The 27,082-nt window shown below is 46.4% G+C and overlaps 1 protein-coding gene across 1 annotated transcript; it reads right to left on the bottom strand.

Annotated features, from left to right (window-relative positions):
• Positions 1 to 2,442: 2,442 nt before the first annotated feature.
• On the bottom strand, positions 2,443 to 25,290 carry TYRO3 (TYRO3 protein tyrosine kinase). The gene is made up of 19 exons (XM_069105786.1): positions 25,126 to 25,290; positions 22,656 to 22,839; positions 22,234 to 22,334; positions 21,145 to 21,315; positions 19,436 to 19,522; positions 18,030 to 18,145; positions 17,437 to 17,614; positions 16,758 to 16,903; positions 16,093 to 16,237; positions 15,417 to 15,546; positions 15,170 to 15,270; positions 14,873 to 14,968; positions 14,364 to 14,444; positions 13,895 to 13,987; positions 12,935 to 13,056; positions 11,687 to 11,796; positions 11,220 to 11,379; positions 10,867 to 11,003; positions 2,443 to 7,572 (listed from the first exon to the last, which is right to left on the bottom strand). Exons 1-19 carry the CDS (start codon positions 25,235 to 25,237, stop codon positions 7,215 to 7,217), a joined length of 2,628 nt encoding a protein of 875 aa, XP_068961887.1. The 5' UTR covers positions 25,238 to 25,290; the 3' UTR covers positions 2,443 to 7,214.
• Between the last annotated feature and the right edge of the window lie 1,792 nt (positions 25,291 to 27,082).

Here is a 27,082-nt window from a genome sequence, read left to right as displayed (position 1 = left end):
AAGACAGGACTTCGATGGAGGACTAACCGGTGTTAATTCTATCCAGGACTAGAAACAATAAATGGTGAATCAAAAAGGGAGAAGCATAAGATTTGGCAATTATGGCATGGTCTCCACAAGCTTTGTTCTGAGATAACAATCTATGATCAGTCACACAGAAGCCTGCTGTGCCAGTAACACACAAGATAACTGAAAAGTAGAAGAGACAAAGATTTTAGAGTTCAGGGAAGTCTGAAGTAAGATCATCTCATTAACAGTGGCTATATTAGGACATTAGCAGGTGACTGCTGATTACCAGTCACTTCCACTTGAGTAATGTATCTTCATTCAGATATGTAAGGGGAAGTAATTTATAAAAGTAACAGATTGGGCCAAAGTGACTGAGCTCCTGGTTAGAGCAATCGGCTTGTCAAACAATTTTCTCTGACCATCAACAATGAGGGGATGGAATTCCAAGGATACAAAAACTTTATTTTTAGGAAGCATGAAGAACAGAGAAGCATTTCTGGTTTCTGGCAGGGATTGTGCTATGTCTATCCTTCTGGATGGGAAATAAAAACTTGTATGTGCTAAATATAAATCAGTCTCCCCACTGGAGAAGATGAGAAATTGGAGGAACATTTCTCTATTCTCTAGATTTTCTGGGAATATGAAGTCTTTCCTAAAAATTAATAAATTCTTATATGGGGAGGTATATTTCTTCCTGGAGCACATATTTGGGTTATGAAGGATATGTGTGGGATTAAGACTACTCCATTTGGCTCTGGTACCTTGACCAGTTGAAAATATTTTTTTATTGAATCAAATCACCAGAAGTGAACAGGGCCCATAAACCTCCTTAAATCAATCAAAGATATTGTTAGCAACTGGGTCAGGCCCTAAGCAATTTGTATAAAAGGAAGAAACTATATCAGAATTGGGGGAGGGGCAGAGGCTGTAGAATGGAAGGCAGGAGTAGAATAAGAGATTCTGAGCAGCTATGACAGAGAAAGGCGATATTGAGGAGAGTCGTTGGTTCTGTGGATTTCTGGACATCTTGGAAAGGAGAACCCACAAGTCCCAAGAAAAGATTGGTTCTTTCCTCAACTTCCCTTTCTATATATCCACAAACATTATAATATAATCTGTTGTTTTGTTATCCAAATGTTTCCAATAAACTGAATTTTGCCTCAATGACAGAGACCAGAGGTTAACTAGAGACAGAAATGACTATAAGCAGTACTGTGCTAGTAAATGTTTAACAACCAGTACTCTAGGGGAAAATGTATTCATGACACATTTGTTTACTCTGCATTAACATTTTCTCCATAATTTTATGCCTAGACAGTAAACAAAACAATAAATCAAGCCCTGTTTTGTAGCATTTGTGGACTTCTGAGGTGAAATGATCATACTGAAATTTTAACTTTTGTAAGCCAGTAAGGACTGGCTCCTGCATATCTCTAGATGTAAGGTTAGGCAGAGAGCCCAATTTCTCCTTAGATTTGAGGAATTTTTCCTAACTGAGCTCCAACTGATAGTGACTGAGCTCAGACCTTTTCAACTAAAACAAACTCCCTAAAGACAAAAAGACAGGGAACCAAGTCAACCTTAGGGATCATTATGTTTCCTCCTAGGCTTAAAATGACCTAGTTATTGTAACAAAATGTTTCAAAGAGATTCTTCTAATGTCAAAACTGATAGCTACCCATTTCTGTTGATACAGATGGGAATGTATGATATCCAAAAGAACCTGGAAACCATCTCGAGGTTGCAGAGTCCTGGGCAGGAAATTAAAGGACCTAAGGGCAAAAGTGTTATTTTCATTATAGCCACCTGAGAAAAGGAAGGAGGGCATGAAAAGTGATGAGCTGGCCAAGAAGATAGTGCCAAAGAATGATGTAAGATACAGAGAGGATGGTGTTTAGTAAGAAAAATAGAGTACACTGGAACAGAAAGAATGTATTTGAGACTTGCTGATTTGATCTAGATGGCTGTCAAAAGACAGAAGAAAACTATCTAGGTATAACTGCCATACCAAAGAAAGCAATGAGTCTGACACAGGCGGGTGTATAATAGTGAAAAAGTCCAGTTCAGGGGGAAATAACTAAAAGTGTGGCAGAAAGGATATTTGGTCTCAGATGTGTACATGCCACTGCACAGAGGATAAGAGTAAAGTTAGGAAGAGAGGAAAATACTGTTATACAAGGAGAGAAATATGACCTCAGTGGGAACCCTAGACCCTTAGTGGGATGCAACTCATGACTACAACACAACAATGGAAAAAGGAAGTGATTAGATTTTTTTTTTTTACAAAGGGGGAGAGCTGAGTTGTACAACATATCAAGGAAACTTGCAAAGTAGGATGCCTCCCCCCAACTCAAATTAGATCACATACTTTTCTCCTACTCCCCACTGCTAGTTCTATCCTTAGAGAACTAAATTCAATTCTTCAAAGAAGCAAACTTTTAAAATAAATTTTTATTATGAATTTAAACAAAAAATTAGATCATTCCCATACACACAGCAGAACACAAAGAGAATTCTATGTGAAACCATTAGTCTCCATTTCATACACCTTGCTTTAAAAAAAATGTATAATAAATTCTACACATTACTTTCAAAACTATCTTGTTCATTAATGCTTTTCTTCTGAACTTTCTTCTTTTCCCTTCAGTTCATTTTTTAAAAAGTTTCCATGGCCCTCTTTTTTGTTCAGCATTACTTATTTTTAACACCCCTTTCCTTTCCCTCCCCATCCCTCCCCCCAATTAAAAACCCAAGAGAAAGAAAGAAAACCCTTGTAACAAAGAAGCTTAAGTTAAGCAAAACAAATCCATACAGTGATCACGTCCAAAACTGCATGTTCATCTGTGCGCTTGTGTCCATCCCCTCTCTGTCTGGAGGTGGGAAACATGCAAGAAACAAACTTCCAAGGGGACTTTGAAGGAAGAAGAGCATTTGGTGAGCTTGGAACGTTTTCCCGGTGGGGAGCAAAAGGAAGAATTAACAAAATTAACTTGGAGGGTGCTTTGTTCCTGACTTCACGGGTTCATTTCCTCCCTGGAAAAGCACATGTTGACAGATAACTTCAAGGACAGGCAGTTGTTCTCCAAAACCTGAAGAGTGCTATGTAACAACATCACCCTCTGAGTGGGCATAGCACTTAATATAGTTACCAGGGACAGGCTTGGGTTACAGCCAGCCTAGACAAGGCTGGAAACAAGCTGCTCCTGTCTCCACTCTGCACAGAGTAGCCCCTGCCTAGCCTCTCTCTGCGTAATATATTAGCATGTGACCCTGCATTTTGAGTCTGGATCTTTTAGACGACCCAGGAAATAATGGAGAAGTAATTTAAAGGCATCTCCCTCTGGAGTAGAAAAAGGAAAAGTTTTTGAGAACTTGCTTAGGAAAGGGCTGAACAACAACAATCAAAACTAATATGTTGTCTTGCTTGCCTTCTTAATGAGTAGGGGAGGGGGTGGAGCGAGAGAGAAAATTGGAACTCAAAATTTTTAAAAAGGTTAAAAAATCAAAACCAAAAATAAATCCTTTGCTACAGAATAGTCCTCCTAATTCTCATAAATCTTCCATCTGTTCCCTTTTCTCCACTCAAAAAGCCTCTACCCTAGATCTGGGCAGGGGAGAGGGGGGTGATCTATGAACCCCTTGGGGTCTATAAACTTGGAAGGGGAAAAAAAATCTTTATTTTTACTAACCCTTGGTTTCCCCTTTATAAACCTGTGTATTTGATTTTATGCATTTAAAAACATTTGTAGGTTTTACCAGATTGCCAAAGGGGTCTATGACAAAAAAGAGGTTAAAGACCCCTATTCTACCCTATTTCCTGTTCTTATCACTGTTAAAGCATTTTAACAGCTTTCCAATTGATTTCCCTGTCTACAATCTCTTCCCCTAACATCCTCTGCAAATCTGCCAAATGGATGATCATGAAATACAGCTCTGAGCACATCAGCTCACTGTTCAAAATTCTTCACTGGTGCCCTGTTACCTCTAGGATCAAATACAGAATCTTCAGCCTGGCATTTAAAACTTTCCACCATTTGACTCTCACCTCCCTTTCCAGTTTCATTTATTTCCCTTAACACATTTTCTATTCCAGTCAAACTGGCCTCCTAGCTATTCCCAGAATGCCAATTACAGCTCTCAATTCTGCCATGGCACAAATGACTCCCCGTTATCTGAAATATACCAAATATATTCCCTCCTCACCTTTCCCTAGAAGAGTACCTAGTTTCCTTTGAAGCTCACTTCAGAGGCTACCTCCTCCTAGGCACCCAACTCCCATAACACCTCCCCCTGCCCTCCCAAGCTCACAGTTCTTGTCCCTCTTGTATTCTTTATTTTGTACTTGTATACATGTTGCAACTCACCAAAAGAATGTAAGCTCTGAGGACAGGGATTGTTTTGTTTCTGTATGCCCAGCCTCCATTAAAATGCTTTTCTTAACTCATAGCAGGAACCAGATTTTTGAAAGTCTACTTAAGAATGGACCAGGTAATAGTTGTCAAAACTGATTCCTCAAGGGCATCCCTCAATAAAGATGTGTTGAGTTGCAAGTAAAAGTCTGTTTTAAGGAAAGACAAATTGATAATACATTTCTTTTCTAGGACCAAGAGCTTTCCCACCTCTTTAGGATTTGGCTAGAGTCCGAAAGGCTAGTTATCCCTAGACCAGATAGAGTCTGTAATCTCCTGTTACAGACAAGGAGATGTTTACATAAATCTAAAAACCTTTTGCTGCCCTCCCTAGATTCTGGGCTTCAAAATTCTTCACTAGATTGTCTGCCAGGGTCTGACCTAGGACATGAATACAACAGGTTTTGTCAAACCTGTCAAACAAGCAAAGACTGGTGCCCTGCCCCCTTCTCAACACCACAACTCCACCAGTTAACCAATACCCTCATGTGAAAATCGGGCGCTCCGTGAACAGTTAGACTTATCCCCTCTGAATGGTGTAACATAGTCTACACTGCTTACCCCTTCCTTGCTTCCATTCGAAACTCAACTGGAGTGGAGTTTGACCTCTACGACTCACTTATTTGAGTGACCATAGCATACTCCTTCCCTTCTCCTGTCCTCAGTTTCCTCTATACAATGAGTTTTAGTACAGAGATTTGCAACTAGTAATCGCTAATAGATATTTTTTGATCCCAAGCTCTTCCATCTGCTAATTATCCTGAAGAAAATTGATCTGATAAGCTAAGGCATTAGGTTTTCCATATTGCCACCTGTTCTGGGATGCTTTTAAGGGAAGACACAATAATGTCCTTAACCCACAGGAGGAATTTTTAATGATAGAAATCTGGACCACCTGGGACCCTCAAAGCAGAGGTATTTGGGGGCCAGGGTCTCCCATGCACCCACCAAGTCACATTATAGGAGATAGCAAACCCTACCAGAATGTAAATTCTATTAAGCTGAAGACTATGTTTATCTCAACTTCGTAGCACCTAGCACAGGGTTTTACATGCCTTAGTTTCTTAATGTTTACTGAATTGAATTAATCAGTCACCTAAAGATAAGGCTAGTCCTAGCTAGCAAGGTTTCTTGATTCTAACTTCCTATAGACCTTGATTGAAGTTAGTGTCTTTCTCTCCATCTCCTTGCCATGTGAGAGCCAGAACCAGTTCTGACAGCAACAGGTTTTTCCAGAAATTTTTTGAGGAGGGTTGTTTCTTTACCCCACCCCCATTCTACTTCTTTGATGGCATCAGCTGCAACCTATTTCCCAAGCAAGCTCCCTGCCCTACACAGAATCCCTTTTGTTTCTCCTGAGCTCCTTTTAAAGGCAGAGACACTTGGGAGGAAGGCACAGGCTTTTAACAGCCAGTTAGGTCTCCCTATATACTTACATCCTCCATTCCACATAGGCCCAAGACATAATTCTCTGCAGCCTTGGGGAGGAAAGGTGAGAAATCAGTATCACAACCTCCTAACTATCATCCTTACCCCCCTCCAAACCAACAAAGAAGAGTGCTTGATTGAAAGATAAAGAAGAAATGACTATTTCCAAATGGCTGTTCTGAGGTTTGTTTTTATTTCTGTGTTTAAATGGCATCTAACAGCCTGGAAATACCCTCCCCAAGGCAGACTACTGTCACCCCCTTTCCCCAACAGCTGTCTCTGCCATGGAAGTGGTAGCAATCAATAATAACCCCTTCCGTCAAAACCAGTCCCCTGGCCTCAATTCCTCCCACTTCAGTAGCTCTGAATGGAAGCAGGCAAAAAGAGGAAGCTTCTGTTAAAGGCAAAGTCAGGATAGAGGGACTCAGCAGGGAAGGAAGGGGGACCAGAAAACCCTCTGGGTTTAGACAGAGCTGCCTTTGTTAGTGGGATTAGGATTCTTGTAGCATGCTCCTAACAGACAGTGGAGGGTGCTTCCCTCACTAGTGAAAAGAGGATGCCATCCCTTATAAGACCAGACACATCTGGTTCCACCAATCCTTCCTCAGGCCCCACCAATCCCCTTCTTTTCAAGGGAAGGGCACCTGACAGCCTGCTGTCCTCTAGCTTTCTGCATAGGTGTGACCTAGGGAGTGTGCAGCACCCAACAGGGATGGGTTATTGGCAGAGTAGCCCCCCAGTCCTGCTGACAAAGGGTTATTCAGACCTGAGTATACCAACCTCTCTACCAACTTATTGCCTGCATGGGTATAATATAAATCCATCTCTATGTACCTTGAAGAAGCCAGGCCTAGAGAATTAAAAACCAGTGGTGTGGGCAGAGCTGCCTGCCTAGGCTGGGGCGGCTCAGCACATGCACTAAAGCAGCAGGGTTAGCCCACTGGGGAAGAAAGGGGTGAACAGTGCCACTTATCTCCTCTCCTTCCTGGCCCCCAACCATCGTAACCATGGGAATGTAACCACAGAGTACCAGCTGCCAGTGTCCAGAGAGCTAGGCCTGCCTTACCTCCCCCCTCCCTCCCCACCCGAATGAAATAGTCACGAGCCTGTGCCAGGCTAGCTGGACCCAGAGTGATTGGAGGAAGAACTGGGATTGGGCGATTTGGTCATATCAGGCTTCCAAAGCCCAGTCCCCAACACAACTTGGGAGGGACTACCACAGGAGCCCCCACACTTCTGACTGGGCTGAGATCAAGGGGGGAGGGGACTTTGCTAGGCAGCCAAGCCAGCCAGACACCTCCCCAAGCCCCCCAAAGGATGCCCATCCATTTGTTAGGCTAACAGCCGCTATATGCCAACAGACCCCCGCTAGAGTAGCATCCGCCTCTGGGCCTCCCCACAGGTCCCTTCTGTCTGCTGTTCCTCCCCAGACTGTTCAGCTGGCCCTCCAGGGCTAAGGATATACCGATAGTCACTGGGAACACCACTTACTGGTCCTGTACCATTACTGTTTCTGTCTCCATCCCCATTGATAGCCTCGTCCCCACCCAGCTGGCCACCCCCTTCTGCTTGCTCTTCAGCCCTCTCGACATTGATGTAAAGAGGATCCTGACTGGCAGAGAGAACAGACATTCGGCCCAGAATTTCTTCTAGCTCCATCCGAAGGGTCGGGAAACTAGGGCGCTGCTTGGGGTCCGAGCACCAGCACTGGTACATGAGCTCATATCTGCGACAGAAAGATGAGAAAGGCTGCTGAAGAAGGGGGGGAAAAAGAAGGATCTCTATCCTTCCTTCCAAGCCAAGAGAGTATCAAGGCTGTAGTCTTCAGAGTTCCTGGAGAGGGCCAGGCCTCAAACCTTGTCTACTACTATCCTGAAATTCAATTCAACAGACATGCCTACTGTTAAGTGTCTACCATTTTGTGCTACGCTAACAGCCCAAAAGGTGGTGTCCAATTATATTCTAAAATAAAACCCCCCAGGGGCTGGAAAAATCCTACCCCAAGAAAGAGAATGGAACCTGGGCTGCTAGGAGTCAATTTCCTAACATTCTTGCCCATCCCCATGACAAAAATTCCTGGAAGCTGGGAATTATTATACCTACGTACCATTGTGCCAAGCCCCTTCACCCATGACTGCTCCTAGAGACCCCCAAACTGAATAGGAAAGTTCATCATGTCCTCCCCACAGCAGGTCGTGGGAAAGGCCTGAATCCATGAACGTAGGGCTTTGGCCAGGACACAGTCTCAAGGTTGACTAAGCCAACTGGCATCTGTCCACTGTGATGCATTGGCCATATGCCAGCTCCCTTTATTCCTCCCCTGGTAGCACCAACCACTGACTAGGAAGCTGAGCCAGGGACCAAAAGGCTATTTATTAATAGTTGAAAAAGTCTTTGCTTCTTCTTCAACTGTGGAGGTCTCTATAATAATAAGTTGATATTTATGTAGTATTTTTAGGTTTGCAGCATGGGGTAGTGGGTAAAGAAGTAAGCCCTGGAGTCAGGAAAATCTGAATTCAAGTCCCAGCTATCTCTGACACACTCAGGTTTTGTGGCCCTGGGCAAATCACTTAACATATCACTTAACATAACATCTAGACAATTCTCTAAATCTATAAATTTCAGGCAAGTTGCCAATATGAATTGGTAAAGGGAGTTTCCTAATCTGGGAGGTTCCTGGTACCAGGGAAATCACAGACCCACTCTCCTATCCTTTAAGGTTTGCAACACACTTTACATACATCCCCTCCCCCCCCGCCCCGGTTGTTCCATAAACAAGACACAACATCTCTCAGCTCTGGGCATTTTCTCTGGCCCCATCTGGCCCCCATCCCTGGAATGCTCTCCCTCCTCTGCTTCAACTAGTGACCTTCCTGGCTTCCTTTAAGTCCCAACTAAAATTCCCCCTGCTACAGGAAGCCTCTCCCAGCCCCTCTTAATTTCAGTGCCTTCCCTCTGTTAATTGTTTCCTATTTATCCTGAATGTAGCTTGTTTATATCATTTGCTTGCTTATTTTTCCCTATTAGAGTGTAAGCTTCTTGTCCTTTGCTTCTTTTTTTGTATCCCCAGTGCTTAGCTCAGTGCCTAGAACACAGTGGGTGCTTAATAAATGTTTACTGAGGCTCAGAAAGCAGCTAGTGAATACCAGAACTAAGATCTGAACCCAGGATTCTCCTGTCTCCAGGAAGCATCATGTTCACTCTCTGCATCCATTAAGACAGAATTGTAAAACAAGGGCTTTCTCTTTTCCTTTTCCATTCCCTCTAATCCTTCTCCTTGGTCACTCCAAATGAGCCTCGGGTGACTCTTCAACAGGATTTCAATGTCTATTTCTGCCCATCCTTTCTCTGCTGAGCTCTGTTTCCCAGGCCTAAAGACAGAATGGTTCAGTTGGCAGAAAGTTGGCATCCATTTGAATTGTTTCTGTCATAGATGAAGGTAGAACTACCAAAACTATTCCTCTGTGGAAGGAATTCGTCCATTTCCTGAAACCACTGTGGACTTCATCCTGTCTTCCTTCTCTCTCATGCCAGGAGCAGCTCTAGCTTCCATGTGAGCCCAGAAAAACCCTGGCTCTGGGAAGGGTGGCGGATTCTAGTCACTACAGAAAGAGTTTCAGCGTGACATTGATTTTACATCTGTACGGCCTCTTCTTCCTCTCCCCCACATGGTATATGCTCTGTTTACTAACACAAGGAGGAATCTGCCAACTCAGCCCTAGCAAAGGAAGGACCTTAGGCTGCACAGCCTCTCCACTTCCCCCACCATTCCCCAATCTGGATGCTTAAATCCTTCCAGAATGCAAGGAGGCTGGTCATTTCTCTCTAGGACTCCCGTTTTCCAATCTCAAGCCTCTTCCAGACTCTAGGACCCTTCACCAGCAATCAGTGGGGGTTTGGAAGGAACCATTCTTCCCGAAACAATCAGCCCCCTCTTTGGAAAGACAAGGATTATGGCAGAATAGTAAGAGGAGAGAAGCAGAGACCCCCACTGGCAGCTGCAGCCCCAGTCTTTTGAGTGGTAAGAAGGCTCCTATAGGCATTTCATCATTTCTCCTCCCCCACCCACTCATTCTGAGGAGGAAAGAACTCTTAATCTAGGGGAGGTGTCTTTTTTTTTTTCCCTTTCTTTCTAAATACCAGCAGTAACAGCTCAAACTAGCCTAGCCCTGGGGAAGGAGGAGGGGTAACAGAGAAACCATGGCTGTTCCTTATAGAAACTCTTTCTGGCTTCTGCCTCTGGGATTAGGAGGGATAGATTTCTTGTTTATTCCTGGGAAAGCTGGAGAAGGCATAAGGAGGGGGTAAAGTGGCAAAATGGTGAAATAGGAGAGACAGAGGAAACAGGGAGACACTAGATAGGAAGAACACAAGTTTTTTTCATGAAACTGTTAAAAAATGAGAAACTCATTTTTAGAGGGAGAGGAGGAAAGAGACAGCGAGAGAGACAGAGACTTCATGAAACTGTTAAGAAATGAGAAAATCATTTCCAGAGGGAAAGAAGAGGGAAGGGGAGAGAAAGAGAGAGAGAGAGAGAGAGAGAGAGAGAGAGAGAGAGAGAGAGAGAGTCAGAGACCTCATAAAATTGTTAAGAAATTAGAAAATCATTTCCAGAGGGAGAGGAGAAAAAAGACAGAGAAAGAAAGAGAGGAAGAAGAGCAGAGAGACATTGAAGGAGAGAACTCCAAATTGGCTTCTTTGGAAGGAATGTTAGATTTGAATCAGAGGACCTGTGTTACCTTGGACCAGTCACAGTCTCCCTGGGCCTTAGTTTCTTCAACTGTAAAATGAAGAGATTCGACTAAATGGCCCCTGAAGTCCCCATCCAGCTCTAGACCTACCATCTCTTCATCCCTCAGTAGAAGTCATTACTCAGGAAAAGGGTAGCCTGGGATCTCTATCAGTGGCCATAATTATATACAATCACCAATCCACCCCAAAGCCAAAACTGGCTCTCCTGCCCTCCAAGGGTGTTCTCTTCCCCCAGCTGTCCCTATCTTACTTTCTGGAGAGCACTCACACTTCCTCAAGACATTCAGGTGGCTGCTTCAGACGGTTCCCACTGATGAGGTAGTTGTAAATCTCAGCATTTTCAATTCCGGCATATGGTGTTTGTCCCCGAGTCATTATCTCCCACATGGTCACACCAAACGCCCACTAGAACAAAATCAAGGTCAAAAAAATTGTCCAAGTCAGGACTGGGGAAAGATAAACCGCACTACCTAAGGACAGGATAATTCATGTGAGGGCAACCAGTCTCAATCCTAAGGGACTGTAAGGGTAAGCAGTCCTGGTCCTAATTCTATTCTGCAATCCCCCTGATCCAAACCATTCAAACCTCTGCTCCACTTGGCCCCAAATCCTTCTACTCACCACATCACTATGCACTGTGTATAGGTTATCAGCCAAACTTTCCAGGGCTAGCCATTTGACAGGCAATTTGGAGGCACAGCCCTGCCGGTAATAATCACCACTGTATATCTTCCGAGATAGCCCAAAGTCAGCCACACACACAGTCATGTCCTCAGCTAACCTGTGAAGAGAGCCAAGTACATAGAATCAATGGGCTGACCGCACTGCACCTTTCCTCCCTAGAGACTTTAAAGTTGGCAGTCTCTAAGCTGGCTTTCAGGCATCAGGCTTGTTGACCAGAAATGGGAACAATTCTGGACACAATAGCCAGGCTAGGACTGATAGTAGTTAGCCGGGCCCCAGCCATCTTCCTTCTAGTTGGAATGGCAGTCCACTCTATTTAGCTAAGGGTTACTGGACAGCTATCTACTGCTTTCTCTCTATGACCTCCACTCTCACCCCCTCAGGTCCACTGGCAGCTCACTCACATGCAATTCCGGGCAGCCAGGTCCCTGTGGATGAAGTTTTGGGAACTCAGGTACTCCATGCCACTGGCAATGTCCACCATGAATCGGATCAGTGTCTGCAAGGGCAGGTTCTAGCCAGGAAGAAACAAGCAAGCTTAGTCCTGGGCCCTGCCACAAACAGCTGAACAGAGAGTACATAGAGCCCCTTGATCAAAGGGTTTCCTCAACTCCAGTGTCAACAAATCTGAGGGAGGGGGAAAGAGAGAAGAGCTTTTGCCAAGGTTAGCTTTTGGCAAAGCTGAGAAAGAAACTAGGAAGGAGAAAATGTGAATTGGTCCAATCATTCTGGAAAGCAATTGGGAACTCTGCCCCCAAAGTTATTAAACTCCTCCATATGTCCTTTGAATGGTACATTTACTAGGTCTATACTCCAGAGAGAGTAAATAAAGAAGAAAAAGGTCCTATATGTACAAATATATTCATAGTAGCTCTTTTTGTGGTGAAGACTAAGGTGGGGGGGGGAACCATCAACTGGGGAATGGCTGAACAAATTATGGTATATGAATATAAAGTAATATTATCATGCTGTAAGGAAACAAAGAAGAAAGTGGCCTCAGAGAAATCTGTATAAGAGCCAAAGCAAAGTGAAGTAAGTAGAACTAGGAGAACATATTATATATGATACTATACATACTATATGCATATTATATACAATAAAAACTAAATGAACACTTTTGAAAGACTTAGAGCTCTGATGGATACAAAAACCAAACATGATTCCAGAGGACTTGACGGAAAGGAAATGGATTAAATATGTAGAATACTCATTTTTGAACATGACCAATGTGCAAATTTGTTTTTCTTGACTATGCCTATTGTTATAAGAGTTGTTTTTCTTTAGTGAAGGGGGAATGATGGAAAGAAAAAAATGCTTTTTAATTTGAAGAAAGAAAGAAACTAAGTCTCTAAAATGGATACCTTGCCTTCTCAGCCTAGAATATCCTTCGAGCTTTCCTAGGCCTGAAAAGGAATATCCTTGCTAGGTCTAGGCTTACAGCTGAGAATAAACCATTCCTCCTTCTCCTCTTGAATTCTCCTGAGTAGCTTCTGAAAAGTTCCCTGTCCCCACTTCATCTTTTGCAACCAAGTCCCAACTCCTCCTCATTTCTCCCAGTCTTGCCTACCAAGTCCTTCCTCTCCCAAATGCTCCAACTTTCTCCCATGTTCCTTTCCAGCCTACACACACATGCCTCCAACGCAAACACTCACAAAAGGGTTTTCTCCTATTCGGGAGGCAAGCAGGAAAGCATGTAGATCCCCATGCTTCATGAAGGGCAGGATCACCATGGGGATAGGCAAACGGCCCTTAGCACGGCTCCGAAGGCTCACCCCTGGGGGGTAAAAAGAAAAGTGGAGAAAGGTAAGGGGTTGATTATCCAAACAAAAGAAAAATTCAGATCAAAGGGTTTGTGTGATTGGGCCAGAAAACCAAACAGGGAGTATGCTGTGTCCCTAATAACTTTCCTGTCTCATAATAGGTTTCCTATCCTTTCCTGGCCTCAAGTTACAGCATTCCCTTGGGCTTCTCCAATTTAAGGCTAATTTTCCCCAGTGAATGAGGTATTTAAGCCTCCTGGAACACCCCCCTCCCCCCAAGCACTTCGAAGGTCCTAGAATCAATCAATGTCTCGGCCCTTCTGGATAGCTACCTAATTCCCAGGTACTAGCCAGAAGAAGGAACCAAAGAACCAGACCCTGAGATTCCTTATAATGACCTCCCCCCATACATGGTGCCACTATTCCTCACGGCAAATTTGACTTTCTTTGTATAAGTTCTGGGGGCTGCTCTTAGGATCACAGATTTAAAGATAGTAGGGTTTATTAGTGGCCATCCAGTCCAACTCCATCATTTTACAGATGAAATCGGAAGGGTTTCATGCCTCTACTTACTACCTTTGCCCAAGGTCATACAGATAGTATCAGAGATAGTATTTGAACTCAGGTCCTCTGATTATACAGCGAGGGTTCTTTGAACTTTCTGAAGCCAGAGAACATTCTAAGCAGATTCTTCAGCTAGGGTGCTCCATTCCCCAGTCTCATTCTTGGTCATTCACCTGCTATGGCTAACATTCCCTCCTTTCTGTAATCTTTTTTTATTAGTTCTCCTATCTCTGCTCTCCCCTGGGTTGCCCTTTCCTCTGTACCAGATTCCCACAGAGATCAGCTCACCAACAAGTTTGGCCACATGTGGGTGGTCAAATTCTTTCATGCAAGCAGCCTCTCGGAGGAACTCTTCAATGTCGCTGGAGTTGATGATGTCCGCTAGGAAGATGAATGTGAAACAAGAGGTGAGAAGTGCCTCCTCCCAAATGGGGCAGGCCCCTCCCTGTAAGCCAGCCACCCAACGCTACAGGACATGGCTTTGCTGGAGGTGTTCAGACCAGGCCTAGGGAGATGCGCAGTTGCCAGAGTCACAGACCATAGAAGAGTCAAACCCAAGGAAGAAGTGTTATCCAGGAACGTACATACAGAAGTAGACCTTAAGCCAATGCTTGCCCTCAAGTGTTCCCACTTCGGAGCTGCCAAAGGTGCTCCAGCTGTGTTCACAGAGGTGGGCTTGGCTCAGGGTTCCATAGCTGCTTCTACCATTCCCTCCCAAGGCTGGAAGCTACATCCTTCAGGACTGCACCTCACTCACCTTTTAGCATTTTCACTGCCACCTTCTCAAAGGAGCCATCCTCCTGCTTCAGCTGGGCTTCCCTTACTGACCCAAACTCCCCTACAGAAGAAGCCAAATGTGAGAAGACTAGCTTCTGCTCCCAAGCTCTTCCCCCAAGAGAGCCAGCTGAGCCTACCAGCCAACCAGACTCTCCTGTCTCCTCCCAGAGTTCCCCAAGGGGTGTGGCAAGGCTCAAGAAGGGGTCATCTGAGTGCCACAGACCATGGAAGCTGGCTTAGTATCAAAGGGCCCAACCACCCAAGTCAGAGCAGACTCCACTTCATCTTCCTAGCCATCACTAAAAGCCTCCTAAATGTAGGGTTTTTCCTGCCATGTCCCCATGACCCATGAGAGCACCCTTCTTCGCCCTGTCCCAGGTAGTTCCAATTGTAGCAATCCTCTAAATCCCAGGCAGTAATGCTCAGACACACTGCCACCTCCCCTTGGTAAAAGGCTTCACCCTCACTGAAAGCAGTCAGTCACCTGACCTTTGCCCAACATCCGGCCCAAGGTGAACCGTTGTTCCGGAATGAGCACATCCTCCAGTTTATCTTTCAGTTCATCACTGATACCCAGGCTGTCCACTGAAAAGGAGGAAAAGGCCATAAAAACCCCTGGGAAGGTGAGTAGTGACCAGGACCCCACCATGGACTCCTGCACAACCCTTCCACCCCAGACACAGAGACTGCCTCATCCCAAAATTAAATGAGGAGCAGGAGTTCATGAGAAATAAGACAGGGTCTAAAAGGGCATCCCTCATGGGACACCACTGACAGGTGACTCACATGTGGCCTCAATTCGTTCTGGACCTTCCCTATTAAAGGATCTGGCAGCACGGAAATGAACAGCAGGCTCCCCACGGGCCATGACACTGTCAAAGGCTTGCCTGGTGGGATACAGGATATAAAGAAGGAGTCAAGGGGGAGAGGGAGAGAGAGAGAACTGGGGTTCAGGCTACTGAATTCTTTTACTTATTTGGGGGGTCTCCAATTCCATGTCTTTGGATACCAACCACTCCACACCCATACCTACCCAAACCGTGTTTCCTTCCTTCTCTTGCGCAACAGGATTAAGGCCAGGGCAGCAGCTGTCACAAGTGCTGTCAGTATGCCCAAGACCACAGGTACCCAAGATGTGCGACTGTGAGGGGGGCCCTGCTGGCCTGGAGGAGAAAGGGGATGCATGTCTAGTACAGATGCCCAGTACAAAAGCCCCTCAGAACATTCCCAGGGAAGTTAACTGACTTGCTCAGGTTCATCTTCAAAAATGAGAATAAAAAGGCACCAAATAAGGAAAAAAGACCCCAGAAGACAACCAGGTTTAAAACAGGGGCTCTTAATTGTTTTGTTGCCTGGAATCCTTTGGCATTCTAAATCCTATGGAATCATTTTCATAATAATATTTTTAATGCATAAAATACATAGAATTACAAAATAAACCAATTATTTAGAAATACAGTTATGAAAAACAAATTTTTTTAAATTCATTGACTTCAGATTAAGAAACCCAGGTTTAAAGGAGCCTTGGAAACTCCCAAAGTGACTTCCCATGGCTCATTAATCTCTGGCCCTGACCTTGTTTGCTTGGATCTAAGTCTCTGAGCCTGCCAGGTATAGAAAAAAATGGGAACCAGGCTCCTACCAAACCCTCCCACCAGGAATCCAGGTTGTTCAATCAAAGAGATCCCCTGCTCCCTTTTCTGTCTCACCAGCGTGGTCCCGATAGGAGACAAGCAGAGGCTGGCTCCAAGGACCACAGCCAACTTCATTGGAGACACACACTCTGGCTGTCAAGTCCTTCAGGGGATCCCAGCCAGTCAGGTTGGCTCTAGTCCCTAGAACAGTCAGCTCACCCTGCAGCCAGGAAAAGACCCCACCCCAAAACAGAACTTAAGGAAGTAACCACAGAGCTAAGGCAAGCAGGAATGATGGCTGAGCTAAAGGCTAAGAAGGGTTGAGAGTTAGGGTGGGTCAATCTTACAAAGTAGAGGGAGTCGGTCAAATTCCTGACTTCCAGGATTTGGGTAGCCTTCCCACCAACACAAACATTCCATCTCAGCTTGTGAAGGTGGGGGATGGGGACAAAGGAACCAAGGCCGGAGGGTGGGAGGCTTAACACTATCTGTATCCTCCTCCAGTCCATGCAGGAATGTGTAGCCTGCTCTGCATACAAAGTGGCAGCAGGAGTAGAATCTAGGGAGGTGCATGCTTGAAAAATAAACAGAAGATTTCTGAGAAGATCCCCTTTTGGGGCAAGGGTCAAAGTAGCACTTAGGTCCCAAATGGACTTGGAAGCAGGGATCCCATCTTTTTTGCCCTGGCTCAGGGAGAGAAGAGATGGGGAAGAGTGGTTTAGGGGCTCTTCAACCCTTACCTGAGTCCCATTGTCTTGAACCCAGGATATTCTATAGGGCCCCAAGGGGCCCTCACTAGAGCTCTCAGGAATGACTTCTTCCCACTCCAAGATCAGACCATAGTCTGTTCGGATGGCATGGAGGTTCTGGGGGGCACTAGATGGGGCTGAATCCAAAAGAGAAACAACCAAGGCATCACTCAGACCTCATCTCTATCACAGCCTCCCTACTCCTTTCTATATGAAGATCCCACCTAAGCATTCCATTGAGTTTCCAGAAAATAAATAGCATTGACTGCCTATAGTCTGGAGTGAGGATGGAGGTGGTAAAAGTGGAGCGGGTGAGAGTCTTATCTTCTGGTCTAATCTTTACCTATATTCCCTGGTCTGAATTCCCACTATTCTAGGTTCTAGCTATATTTGCTCTGGAGGAAGATAGGGAAACCGGATGGACTATACACTCTTCAGGAAGATGGGGTAATAGAAAAGACAATATAGGTCACCAAGGTATGTCATCATCCTTTCACTGAAATTTTAGGGCTGATAGGGACTTCAGTCCAAACCTTCAATTTTATAGATGAGGCAAGTGAAGTAAGTGTAGGAGTGGTGACTTGCCCAAGGGTACACCTCCCTCTCTGAACAGACTTCCACAATTGAGATTCTGGCTCTCTCAAGACCCTGCCATTCCAAATCCTCTTACCCAGACCCTGGGTCTGGAAGGGTACCCAGTCTGCATATGGGGAAGGCCCCAAGGCATTGGTGCATCGAACCCTTAAGCTGTAGTTGGTGGCAGGTTCTAAGCCCCGAAGCAGACAATTGAAAGGTGGCACTGGAACCACGACTGCCAGGACCTCCCAGCCTCCTGGGGCCTCTGTTACCTGCACAGAAATTGGAGAAAGAAGGGGTTGGAAGCCACAAAGTCAGGGGAACTCAGGAGAGGTAGGAGACAAGAAGGAAAAATTGGCAAGGTTTTTAGCCCTGAGCTAATGCTCCTTTGAGGAATCTTTCCTCCTTTCCCTACCAGAGGAGCATTTTAACCAATGCATGACTTATTTAATACCTAACACATCGGGCTTTAGTGGAGCTCAGAAGGAGCCCACACAAGTGCACAAAGCATACTCTGATGAGAGAATGCTCCCTGGCCATCCATCTGGGTCTTGCTATGGTACAGAACTCCAGTCTAGTGAGTACTGGTCACATCATCGACCAGGTGCTAGTCTGACAGACAGAACAGGGCAGTCCTGTAATCTCCACCTTCAGCTTTCCCCAGACTAGGCCCTCCCAGAATTATACCTGGACTGTGCAGGAGTGGAGTAGAGCTCGGCCATCAGAGCCAGGAATCCAGGCCACACTGGCATTGTTGCTAGACAGCCGGGTCACTGTTACATTAGAGGGTGCTGCTGGAAGTGCTGCAAGAGGGGGAGAGAGATCAGGGTTCAACTTGTGGTGGTCTGAGAGGTCTATCTTATTTTAAAATTTCTCGACTTCTCTGCCTCTCATCCTTTCGCTGTGGGTTATAGCCCCCAGATGCTTCCTTAGACTCCCTGGAGACTGACCCTGAGACTGGAATATTTTAAGACTGAATAAGACTCCTCAAAACCCCCATATGCATATGACTTTAGTTATAGTGACTACTCTCTAGGGCTCTCTCTCTCTCTCCCTCCCCCTCTCTATCCTTCTCTCTCTCTCTCTCAGAAAGAAAAGACAAAGTCAGGGAGCTTAAAAGGAGAGGAACATGGGGCAGGAGGGGTAGGAGACAAGAAGGAAAAATAAGCAAGGTTTTAAGCCTTGAGTTAATGCTTCCTTGAGTTAAATCTTAAGTAATCTTCCCTCCCCACCACAGGAGCATTTCAACCAATACATGAGTTTTTTTAGCACCTAACATATCAAAGGAGCCCACATGGGTGCAGCTCTCTGTCTCTCTCTCTCTCCTCTCTCTGTCATAGCAGGAAACACAGAATAGCTGCCATGCCTGGAACAGAGCCTGGAACAGAGCATGAGGCCATCTCTGTGATGTAGTCTCTGCGACCAGAAGCCTGCCCGACCAAGCCAGTGATGTGGGGGCAGGGAGGGGAGAAGCTCAGACTTCACAGATGTAAATGACACATCTGTTTCAGCAGCAGTCTGGCTTTGCTGTGTATAGGTATTTCTGTCAAACACACAAACACACTCACTCTCTCTCTCTCCCTCAAAGAGCCCATTTTTCATATCCCTCTTTTTAGAGGCAAAGTCAAATCCAACAACACCCCACTAGTCACCAACCTGAGCAGACCACCACCATGCTTCCCTCTGAAAGGGATGAAAGAGGCAGAGGCCAAGCCTGAGTCCTGGCCAGCTCCAGCTGTTTCTCCCTCTCAGAGAATCGGCTTCGTGATGGGGAATCTGCCCTGTGACGTCAGGTTTCTATTTTCATCTCAGCTAAGGCTGTGCCTCAGGTGCTCCCACTACAGGGGCTGGGGACACAAGCCAAGTAGTAGCCCCTCCTCCCAGAGATCTCAGCCAAGAAGGCTCCCAGGAGTGAGAAGAGCTTGAGGCCAAGAGGTAAAGCTTCCTCTCGGTTTGCAATTATAATCTTTCGTTTCACTCCACCCAGTTCTTTCTCTGCCGATAGATTGACTGGAAACTCCCACCCCCAGCCCTCTACACACAGACAGACAGACAGACACACACACACACACATACACACACACACTTCTTACCTTGAAGATAGACTGTGGCTGGGCGGGAAGAGGCCAAACCTTTCAGGTTGTGGGCTTCACAGGAGAACACAGTACTCTGGGTCACCCCTGGGGACCACACAGAGAGCCCTAGTCAGCCTAAAGGTGGCCACTGAGCCTAGGAACAGGTGTTATGTAGGTTTACAGAATTTGTGAGGAGATGAGGGAAGGGGATAACTCAGATCTTGGAGGGTGAAACCACAAGGAAATTAAGAATGGCCCTAGAAGTTCTTCAATCTATAAGAAATAAATCCTATTCTGCCTTAAGTATTTAATCTGCCCTCCCAGATTCTAGGCTTTGAGATTGTTCTATGAATCTCTCTTTATTATGCCTCCCCATAAATAGACCATAAACTCCTTGGGGGAGGGGACTCAAGGTCTTTTGTATCCCACTATGGTGCGATTCAGTATTCTCTGAAGGTATTAGGAACAAGTATGCAATAAATGCTTCTTGACTAAAAGACTCTCTTCTAGCTTCTAACCAAAGAAAACCAGACTGGATTTCCTCTCTTAATGACCATCTCTCCCAATACTTGTTGCCCTACCTTTTACCTCCATCACTGGTCTCATCTAGGAAAGCCAGGCACTTCCCATCTGTCAGTCCAGCATTACCCAAGGTTAACAATGGTTTCCTTTCCCCAAGTCCCATCCACTGGGACCAGCAGCCCTCCCACTTCTTGCTTTCTTCTCAAGACTTTGAGCAGACTTGTGAAATTTGACCCAGACAAAACCAGTTCCCACTCTCTGCCAAACTCACTCAGACCTTGGTCTGCAGCCTCTTCCTCCCACCCCCACTCAAAACTCAATGAGAAAATATGAATCTTGGTCCTGAAAAGTTGTTTCACAAATGCAGTGATGTGTATGCAGATGCATCAGAATACAATGTGTATGCAGATGCATCAGAGTACAATAAGAATAGCTCACATTTAAACAGCACTTTAAGGTTTAAGATGTTAAAAATGTACATTGTCTCCTAGAAACCTCAAAATTGACTCTGTGAGATGGGTGCTATTATTACTCATTTTATAGATGAGGAAACTGAGGAATAGACAGGTTTAAGTGACTTGCCTAGGGTTACACAGCCAGTAAGTTATGTGAGGCAGTATTCAAACCCAAGTCTTCCAAATTCCAGGTCCAGCACACTACAGTGGCTCTATATGGATATGGTTGGGAATAGGGCTGTTTAGGGGAAAAGGGATTGACCAGATGAAGAAACTGATCAGGGTAAAAAAGATACCGTATGGCTTCTCCCCTCCTGCCAGACTTTCCTCCTACTCGAACATGGGCTGATGCCTGATTCCGTCCTTAGGGGGTGGGGCTGCAACAAGTCCCCCTATTCCTTTTCTCAGGGATGATTGTGTCTTCTTTGACCCCACCGTCAACAAGGAATAAACTAGCCCCTACCTCTGCTTGCACACTCTGAGTTACCACAAATAGGTGCATTCTGCCCAGAAGAACACACCCAATAGATGAACCTTTCTGTCAGCATAGCTCAGCTCATGCAGCAAGGAAGGAGTAGGGGTCAGGAAGCTTGGGACCACTTGTCCAGGAGAAACTCAGAGACACAATTTAAGAGGATGGCTCCTCTGATAACTACCCCTCTCCTATCAACCACCTAACTCACAGTCAAGGGCTGGCTTAATCCTGGAAAAGTTATGCCCTCTGTCCTCCCTTCTGGAGAGTGATCTCACCTGTAACGTTCAAAATGGAGGGAGAGAGGGCTGGTCCTCCCACCCTCGTGCCCCCCCTCCACCAGAAGATGGTCACAGGTTCGGGGGGCCCCACTGCTTCACAAGACAGTTGGAAAGGAGCATTAGGGGGCACCGTGAGATCCTCTGGCTCCACAGTGAAATACGGTACACCTAAGAAGAAAGGGGAGTAGGCAGAGGCTGATTTTGCCACCTCCTTAAACATACTAACACTCCCATATTATAGGTATAAAGGGATCCCCAAAATAGAAGACTTCCCAAGAACTTTTTGGCTAAAACAAACAAATCTCCAAAGGAAAGGGGTTCCTGCTGTGCCCAAGGCTATAGAATCTACACATCTCAGGAAGCATGCACCTGGAAGGCCCTCTTCCCCAAGGTTGTGGGTATCCCTCCTCTCCTCCCCTCCCATGCACAGAAGGCATCCTCAACAAACCCCACGCCCTCTCTGAAGCGTTGCTATATCAAAGTTTCTAGAAGAATAAGGGAGAAGAAGGAGGGCTTGCAGGGGCGGGGAGGTGGGGGAGCTGCTGCAGGGTTGTGCTGGCAAGCCCCAGCCCTAGCCCCAGCTATATTTCCAAGCCCTTTGTTATTTCTTAGTCACTTTGTTTTCCTCAGCAAAGCAGAACTGAGCTCATGCAGCTGGGTATCTTCCTCCTGCCCCTCCCCCTGCTCCTCTACTCTTCCCCTGGTCCCAGACAAGCTTGTCAGGGCAGAGTCCAGCCAGGGACAGGGTGCATTAGGCCTGCTGCCCAAAGAACAGAGAGAGCCTTCATCCATGGCATATCACAGGGTCCCCTGATGCTCCCTAAATCTTTGCTTGAACCACAGACTCCAAGCTTTGGGGGGATCTACCTAAGCCTGAAGCTGACCTGGGAAGACAAAGACCTTGTTTCCTTCTGAGGCCTTACTTTGCCAGGATTAGGTGGAACACCAGGGTAACCCAGCTTATCCCTGAACTAAACAAGAGAAGAATGCAGTCTTCCCATTGGGAAGGGGCTGTGGGCACCAGGAGACATGGGTCATTCCCTTCTTGCCAGGGTGTCCAGGTTATTCCATAAACACCCTCCTCACCTTCCACTGTAAGCCACACTGGCTGAGATGTCTCTGTTTCTCCCCCATCTTCCACCTGGCACCAGTACCGCCCAGCATCCGATCGATCTACTGACTTCAGGCTGCAGTGAGGACAAGTAATTCAGTTCACCATCATAAGAGAGGAAGGGCGCAGCTCTGATAGACAGACCCTAGGGGATGTGGACTGCTTGAGTCCCTTCTCTCAAAGTCCCCGAAAGAAGACAGAATTAAACCTGGGATTTCATGGAATGAAGTGGTCCCCAGGACCAAAACAAAAAGAAATCATCACAAAAACTGAACGTCTGCATTTCAAAAGACCACCTTTCTCTACTTATTCTTTCCCATCCCTTAAAGCCCAACTCAAATAACGTCATCTTTAGGAAACATTCCTTGATTGCTCAAGTTCCCCTTCTGTCCTGTACCTGAGGAAGCCGATCCAGTGCTGTTCACTGATAGGAATGTAGACTTGGTCCACACTCTGCACCAAAGCTCCATCCTTGACCCACTGGATCTCAGGGTCCTCTAAACCCTCCACACTGCAGTTCAACTTCACTGGTTGCCCTTGAGATACTGTCAGCTTCAGAGGGGCCCCAATGAGCTTCAGGCCTGAGAGAAATAGAAGTAAAACTCAGATGGGTTAGGGTGAAAGGGACAGAGCCCACTGCTCTGCCCCCCACCCTCACCCCATTTCCGGGACTGTTTTCAGACCAGTTTCTAGGACCCAACTTCCACCACTTGGGATTCATTCAATCATGGACACTGGCAAGAATGGACAACTGGCATAAGGGTGTGAGAGGGGAGGTGGCATTGATCTAGTAATCAGAAGAAAGGAGGTAAGACAAGTTCTCTGGGTGCAGTTTCTCCCAGTACCAGCTCCCTGGAAACACCTTCTCTACCAGTCCTACCTTTGAAATAATGCTAATTCTCATCTTTCTTGTCTCTAGCCATGCTTGCCTAGGAGGAAAAGTGAGCCAGGTGCATGGCAGGATGATGTCTAAGTATCTCCCCTTCCCTCCCAACTCCTAACTAGGGAGGTAGTGGGTCTGGTGAATGGCTTATCACCACTCAGGTTCCAGACTGTTCTAGCAGAACTGGAAAGGTGGTGAGGAGTTCTCACCCAGATTGTGACTGGAAGCTGCCCTGAGAATGATAGTAACTGCCTGGAAGATACTCCACCCCTGTACCTCCTTAACTCTGCAATTCTTTCTATGTGAGGGACTCAATTCCCACTCTGTTAGAGTTTGCTCTCTCCACCCCACCTTGCCAAATAAAAGAAAGTAAAAAGGAGAAGGGGAGTGTTCTGAGAAGTGGATAACCACATGTTTGCAGAAACACGTCAAATTACATACATGGCATCCATCTATTCTATTTATACCTGGATGTATCAAGGCTGTGCGTATGAAAGGCCTATGAAATAGGAAAGAGTCAGTTTTATAGAAGGAGTATGCACCTTTACTGGGATTATGGGTCAATCCCAGATCTCTAAACCCTTTCTCCTCAGCTGAAACATAGTAATAACCAACATATATAAAGTCTACTTTGTAAAGCTCTTTACAAACATCTCATTTGATCTTTACAATAACAACTCTTATAAGGCAGATGCTATTATCCCCATTTTGCAGATGGAGAAACTGAGGCTCAGAGTTAAGTGACCTGCCTATGATCTCTTTACAGCTGGTTCAGTATGAACACAGATACACATGCAGAGCTCTTTTCAATAAACCACACTATTTCCTTCCACAGCAGTTTTCCAGTGCCCCACGCCTTGGCAAGTGCTAGAATTCCATGGCTCAACAGACAAATCCTCTTCTATCCCCGCATTTTATGTGGAGAGAAGTTGTGTATACGGATATTGGAGTTCCATTTCTAGTTTTTTCTCTTTTACTTTGCTTTGTGACTCTCGGTATAAGGTTCTCTGCTGGAAGATTAAAAGACACTTCTGCTTTCACTCTTCATCAGAAAGCTGGAAGGTGAGGTACACAGGACAATTACTTACTGTCCAGACATTCCCTGGTGTCCACCAACGTTAGGCTCTCATCACCCCAAATAACAGAATGCACCCCCATTACAGCCCTCAAGTACGATGCAGGGGGGTGTGGTCTGAGAGTTTGAAAACCAGAGTCCCTCTCTCAGACTTGCCCTGTGACTCGAGCAAATCTGAGGATGATGTTCCTAAACTAGTACTGGCAGAGGCTTTGGGCTTAGCCCCAGACTTAATAAATCACTCAGTCCAAAGCCTCTAAAATTTTCCCAGGTGTCTTCGCCCACACTCTGGTGTGGTTTTTTTTTATCAAGGGTGTGCCCAAATGTTTCCGTGTGATCAAATGTGTGATGTGTCCGTGCAAGGGGCTGGGCACCAGGGTATCACGTTTCCCACCAACTGTAAATCCTACATACCTGAGATGTCCAAAGTGGGGGTACCCCCTTTGGCACTAGGTAGCTGTGGCTAAGAATGGGACCCGTGTGTAAAGAATGTGTGAAAGGGTGAGGGTCCCTAGGGCTCTCGAGGAAAGAAACCGTTCTCCCTGGAAAAGGAGGCGGGAAAATCAAGAGCCCAATCCCCTGCCAGCAGACCCCTGTCTTATTTCCCTACTGTTACTGTCCACCCCAGCGAAGAAAGTTGGGGGTGGGGACACAGGCGGCCAGATGCCCATGGCTGCCGCCCTCCCCCTCCCCAGCGCTCGCTCGGCCTTCCGCTGCCACCATGGTCCCCGAGACCCCCCGCCTCGGCCCCTCCGGCCGCCCCACGTCCGGCCCCGCAGGCCTCGGCTACCCAGTCCCTGGCTCGGGGAGCCGGACCCCAGCCCGCTCATCTTTGCTCTGACTCCAGCCCCTCCCGGGACTCCGGCTTTGCTGCCCCAGCCTCCCCCTCCCCCAGACCCCAGCTCCTACCTGCGGCTGGAAGCTCCGGGAGCAGCAGCGCGGCCAGTCCCGCCAGCAACAGCTGCGGAAGCCGGAGCCGGAGCCGGAGCCGCGGCCACTCCATGCTCCGCCTCAGCGCCATACACGGCGCCGCCGCACCATGCCCGCCCGGCCCGGCCGGGCCCGCGACAGAGGGGGCGGGGGCGAGAGGCGGGGGGACTGAGGGGGCGGGAGCCTGCGAGCCCGCCGCTGCCCTGGGCTAGGGGAGACCCGCGCGCACTCCGAGCTGCTCCCACCGCCAAGTCCCCAGCGCGAGCTCGCGGCCGCTGCTGCTGCTGCTGCTGCTGTCGCTGCCGCTGCCTCCGTCGCCGCTGATTCATGGTCTGCTCCCGGAGCCGCCGCCTCCTCCCCCGGCCCGGCCCAGCCCGGCCCGGGCCGGCTGCAGCCCCGAGCTCCTACCGCCCCCCCGCGGAGCCTCTGAGCGGCTCACTTCACACCCCCCACCCCCATTCCGGCCAACCTCTCTTCAACCCCACGCCAATCCCCTCGAGTTCCAGCCCGGCGGGACGTTCCTGAAAATCTTACCCCAACAGCCAGAGACACCCCTGCTGGCTCCAATACCCCATCGGTACTCGCTGTAACTGCAGCTGGCATTCCTTATCTCCTGGCTCGAAGTCCCACCGTTTCCCCTGACATTCCAACATATTCTTACAAACAACATTTTAGGATTCTTCCCTCGGAGCTTCACCTTATACCCTCCCACTCCAGAACTAACCTACAGTCCCCCCACCCCCCTTTTTCCGCTACCCACACTCTGGTCCTACTAGACATTTCTAGGCACACCACAGTTCCCAGATAACACTAGTTGAGCCATGAGATGCACGGTCACTGGCAACTAACTAATTTCAGTGTCTTCTCAAATTATTTTATATTTACTTAAATCCTCTTAACTTTCCTGTAGAATGTTAGCTCCTTAAAAGCAGGCATTGCCTTTCCCCTTTTTATATGAATCCCAGGTACCTAGCACAGTACCTTATATACACAATAAATGCTTGCTGAATTGAAACACTCCTGATCCTAGCACCTTTGATTATCTTTTAAAGTCTCCATCATGAACCCTGTTTCATCCCAACATCCCATGTCATTAGCTCAGTTTCTATTCCTGAGTCCCTTTAATAATGTACATAAAAAATTTTCCTATCCTAAATAATTTTCTTTTTTTCTTTCTCTCCAATTATTTTATCTTAGTATCCTACAGTCCTGGATTTTTCAAGCAAGACCCTCTACAATCCCTAAGTTTGACATAATACTGAACTTGGAGTCAGGAAATCATAGGTTCAAATCCTATTTTATATACTTAGTAGCTGGGTGATCCTGGGCAAGTCATTTAACCTCTCTGAACCTCATTTTTCTTGTCTATAAAATGAGGGTTATAATAGCACCAACCTCACAGTATTGCAATGAAGCTCAAATAAGATAAGGAAACATACATACAGGATTTCGCAAAATTTAAAGTGCCAATTATTACTGAAGTTGAAATTCACCTTTTCTGTTGCCAGTCTTCCCAATTGCTTTTCTGCTCCTTTTCCCCATCCTCATTGGATTTCCTGGACAACATGTAATGAAAAATTGATTGTAAACAGCATCTAATACAATGTTTTGTACATAGTAGGCACTCAATAAATATAGTATTTACTAAATGAGAAAATGAATGAGTGAATGAATGATTGCTTCATGACTTTGGCCTGCCCCAACACCAGGAATCATGGGGGTGGCTATGCCCACAGACATCCTGTTACACAGATGCAAAGCTAGCTCCTCAAACTCAGACCTTTTCCTCTTTTTTCTCTTCCTCTGTCCTTCTCTTTGCCTCTAAAACTTTCCTCCAACCTATCCCTCACCTTCCCAGGTTTCTTTCTTCAAGAAATCAATTAAGCCCCTATCCCTCTCAGCATCCCAGTCAGCCCTCCCTGCTCCCATCTCTTTT

Source organism: Petaurus breviceps, unplaced genomic scaffold, assembly GCF_028583685.1.
Source record: "Petaurus breviceps papuanus isolate PSGF00001 unplaced genomic scaffold, PetGlider_PUasm1.0 77, whole genome shotgun sequence".
Lineage (NCBI taxonomy): Eukaryota > Metazoa > Chordata > Mammalia > Diprotodontia > Petauridae > Petaurus > Petaurus breviceps.
Note: the sequence above shows the minus strand (reverse complement) of the source record. Positions and strands in the feature narration are given on the sequence as shown.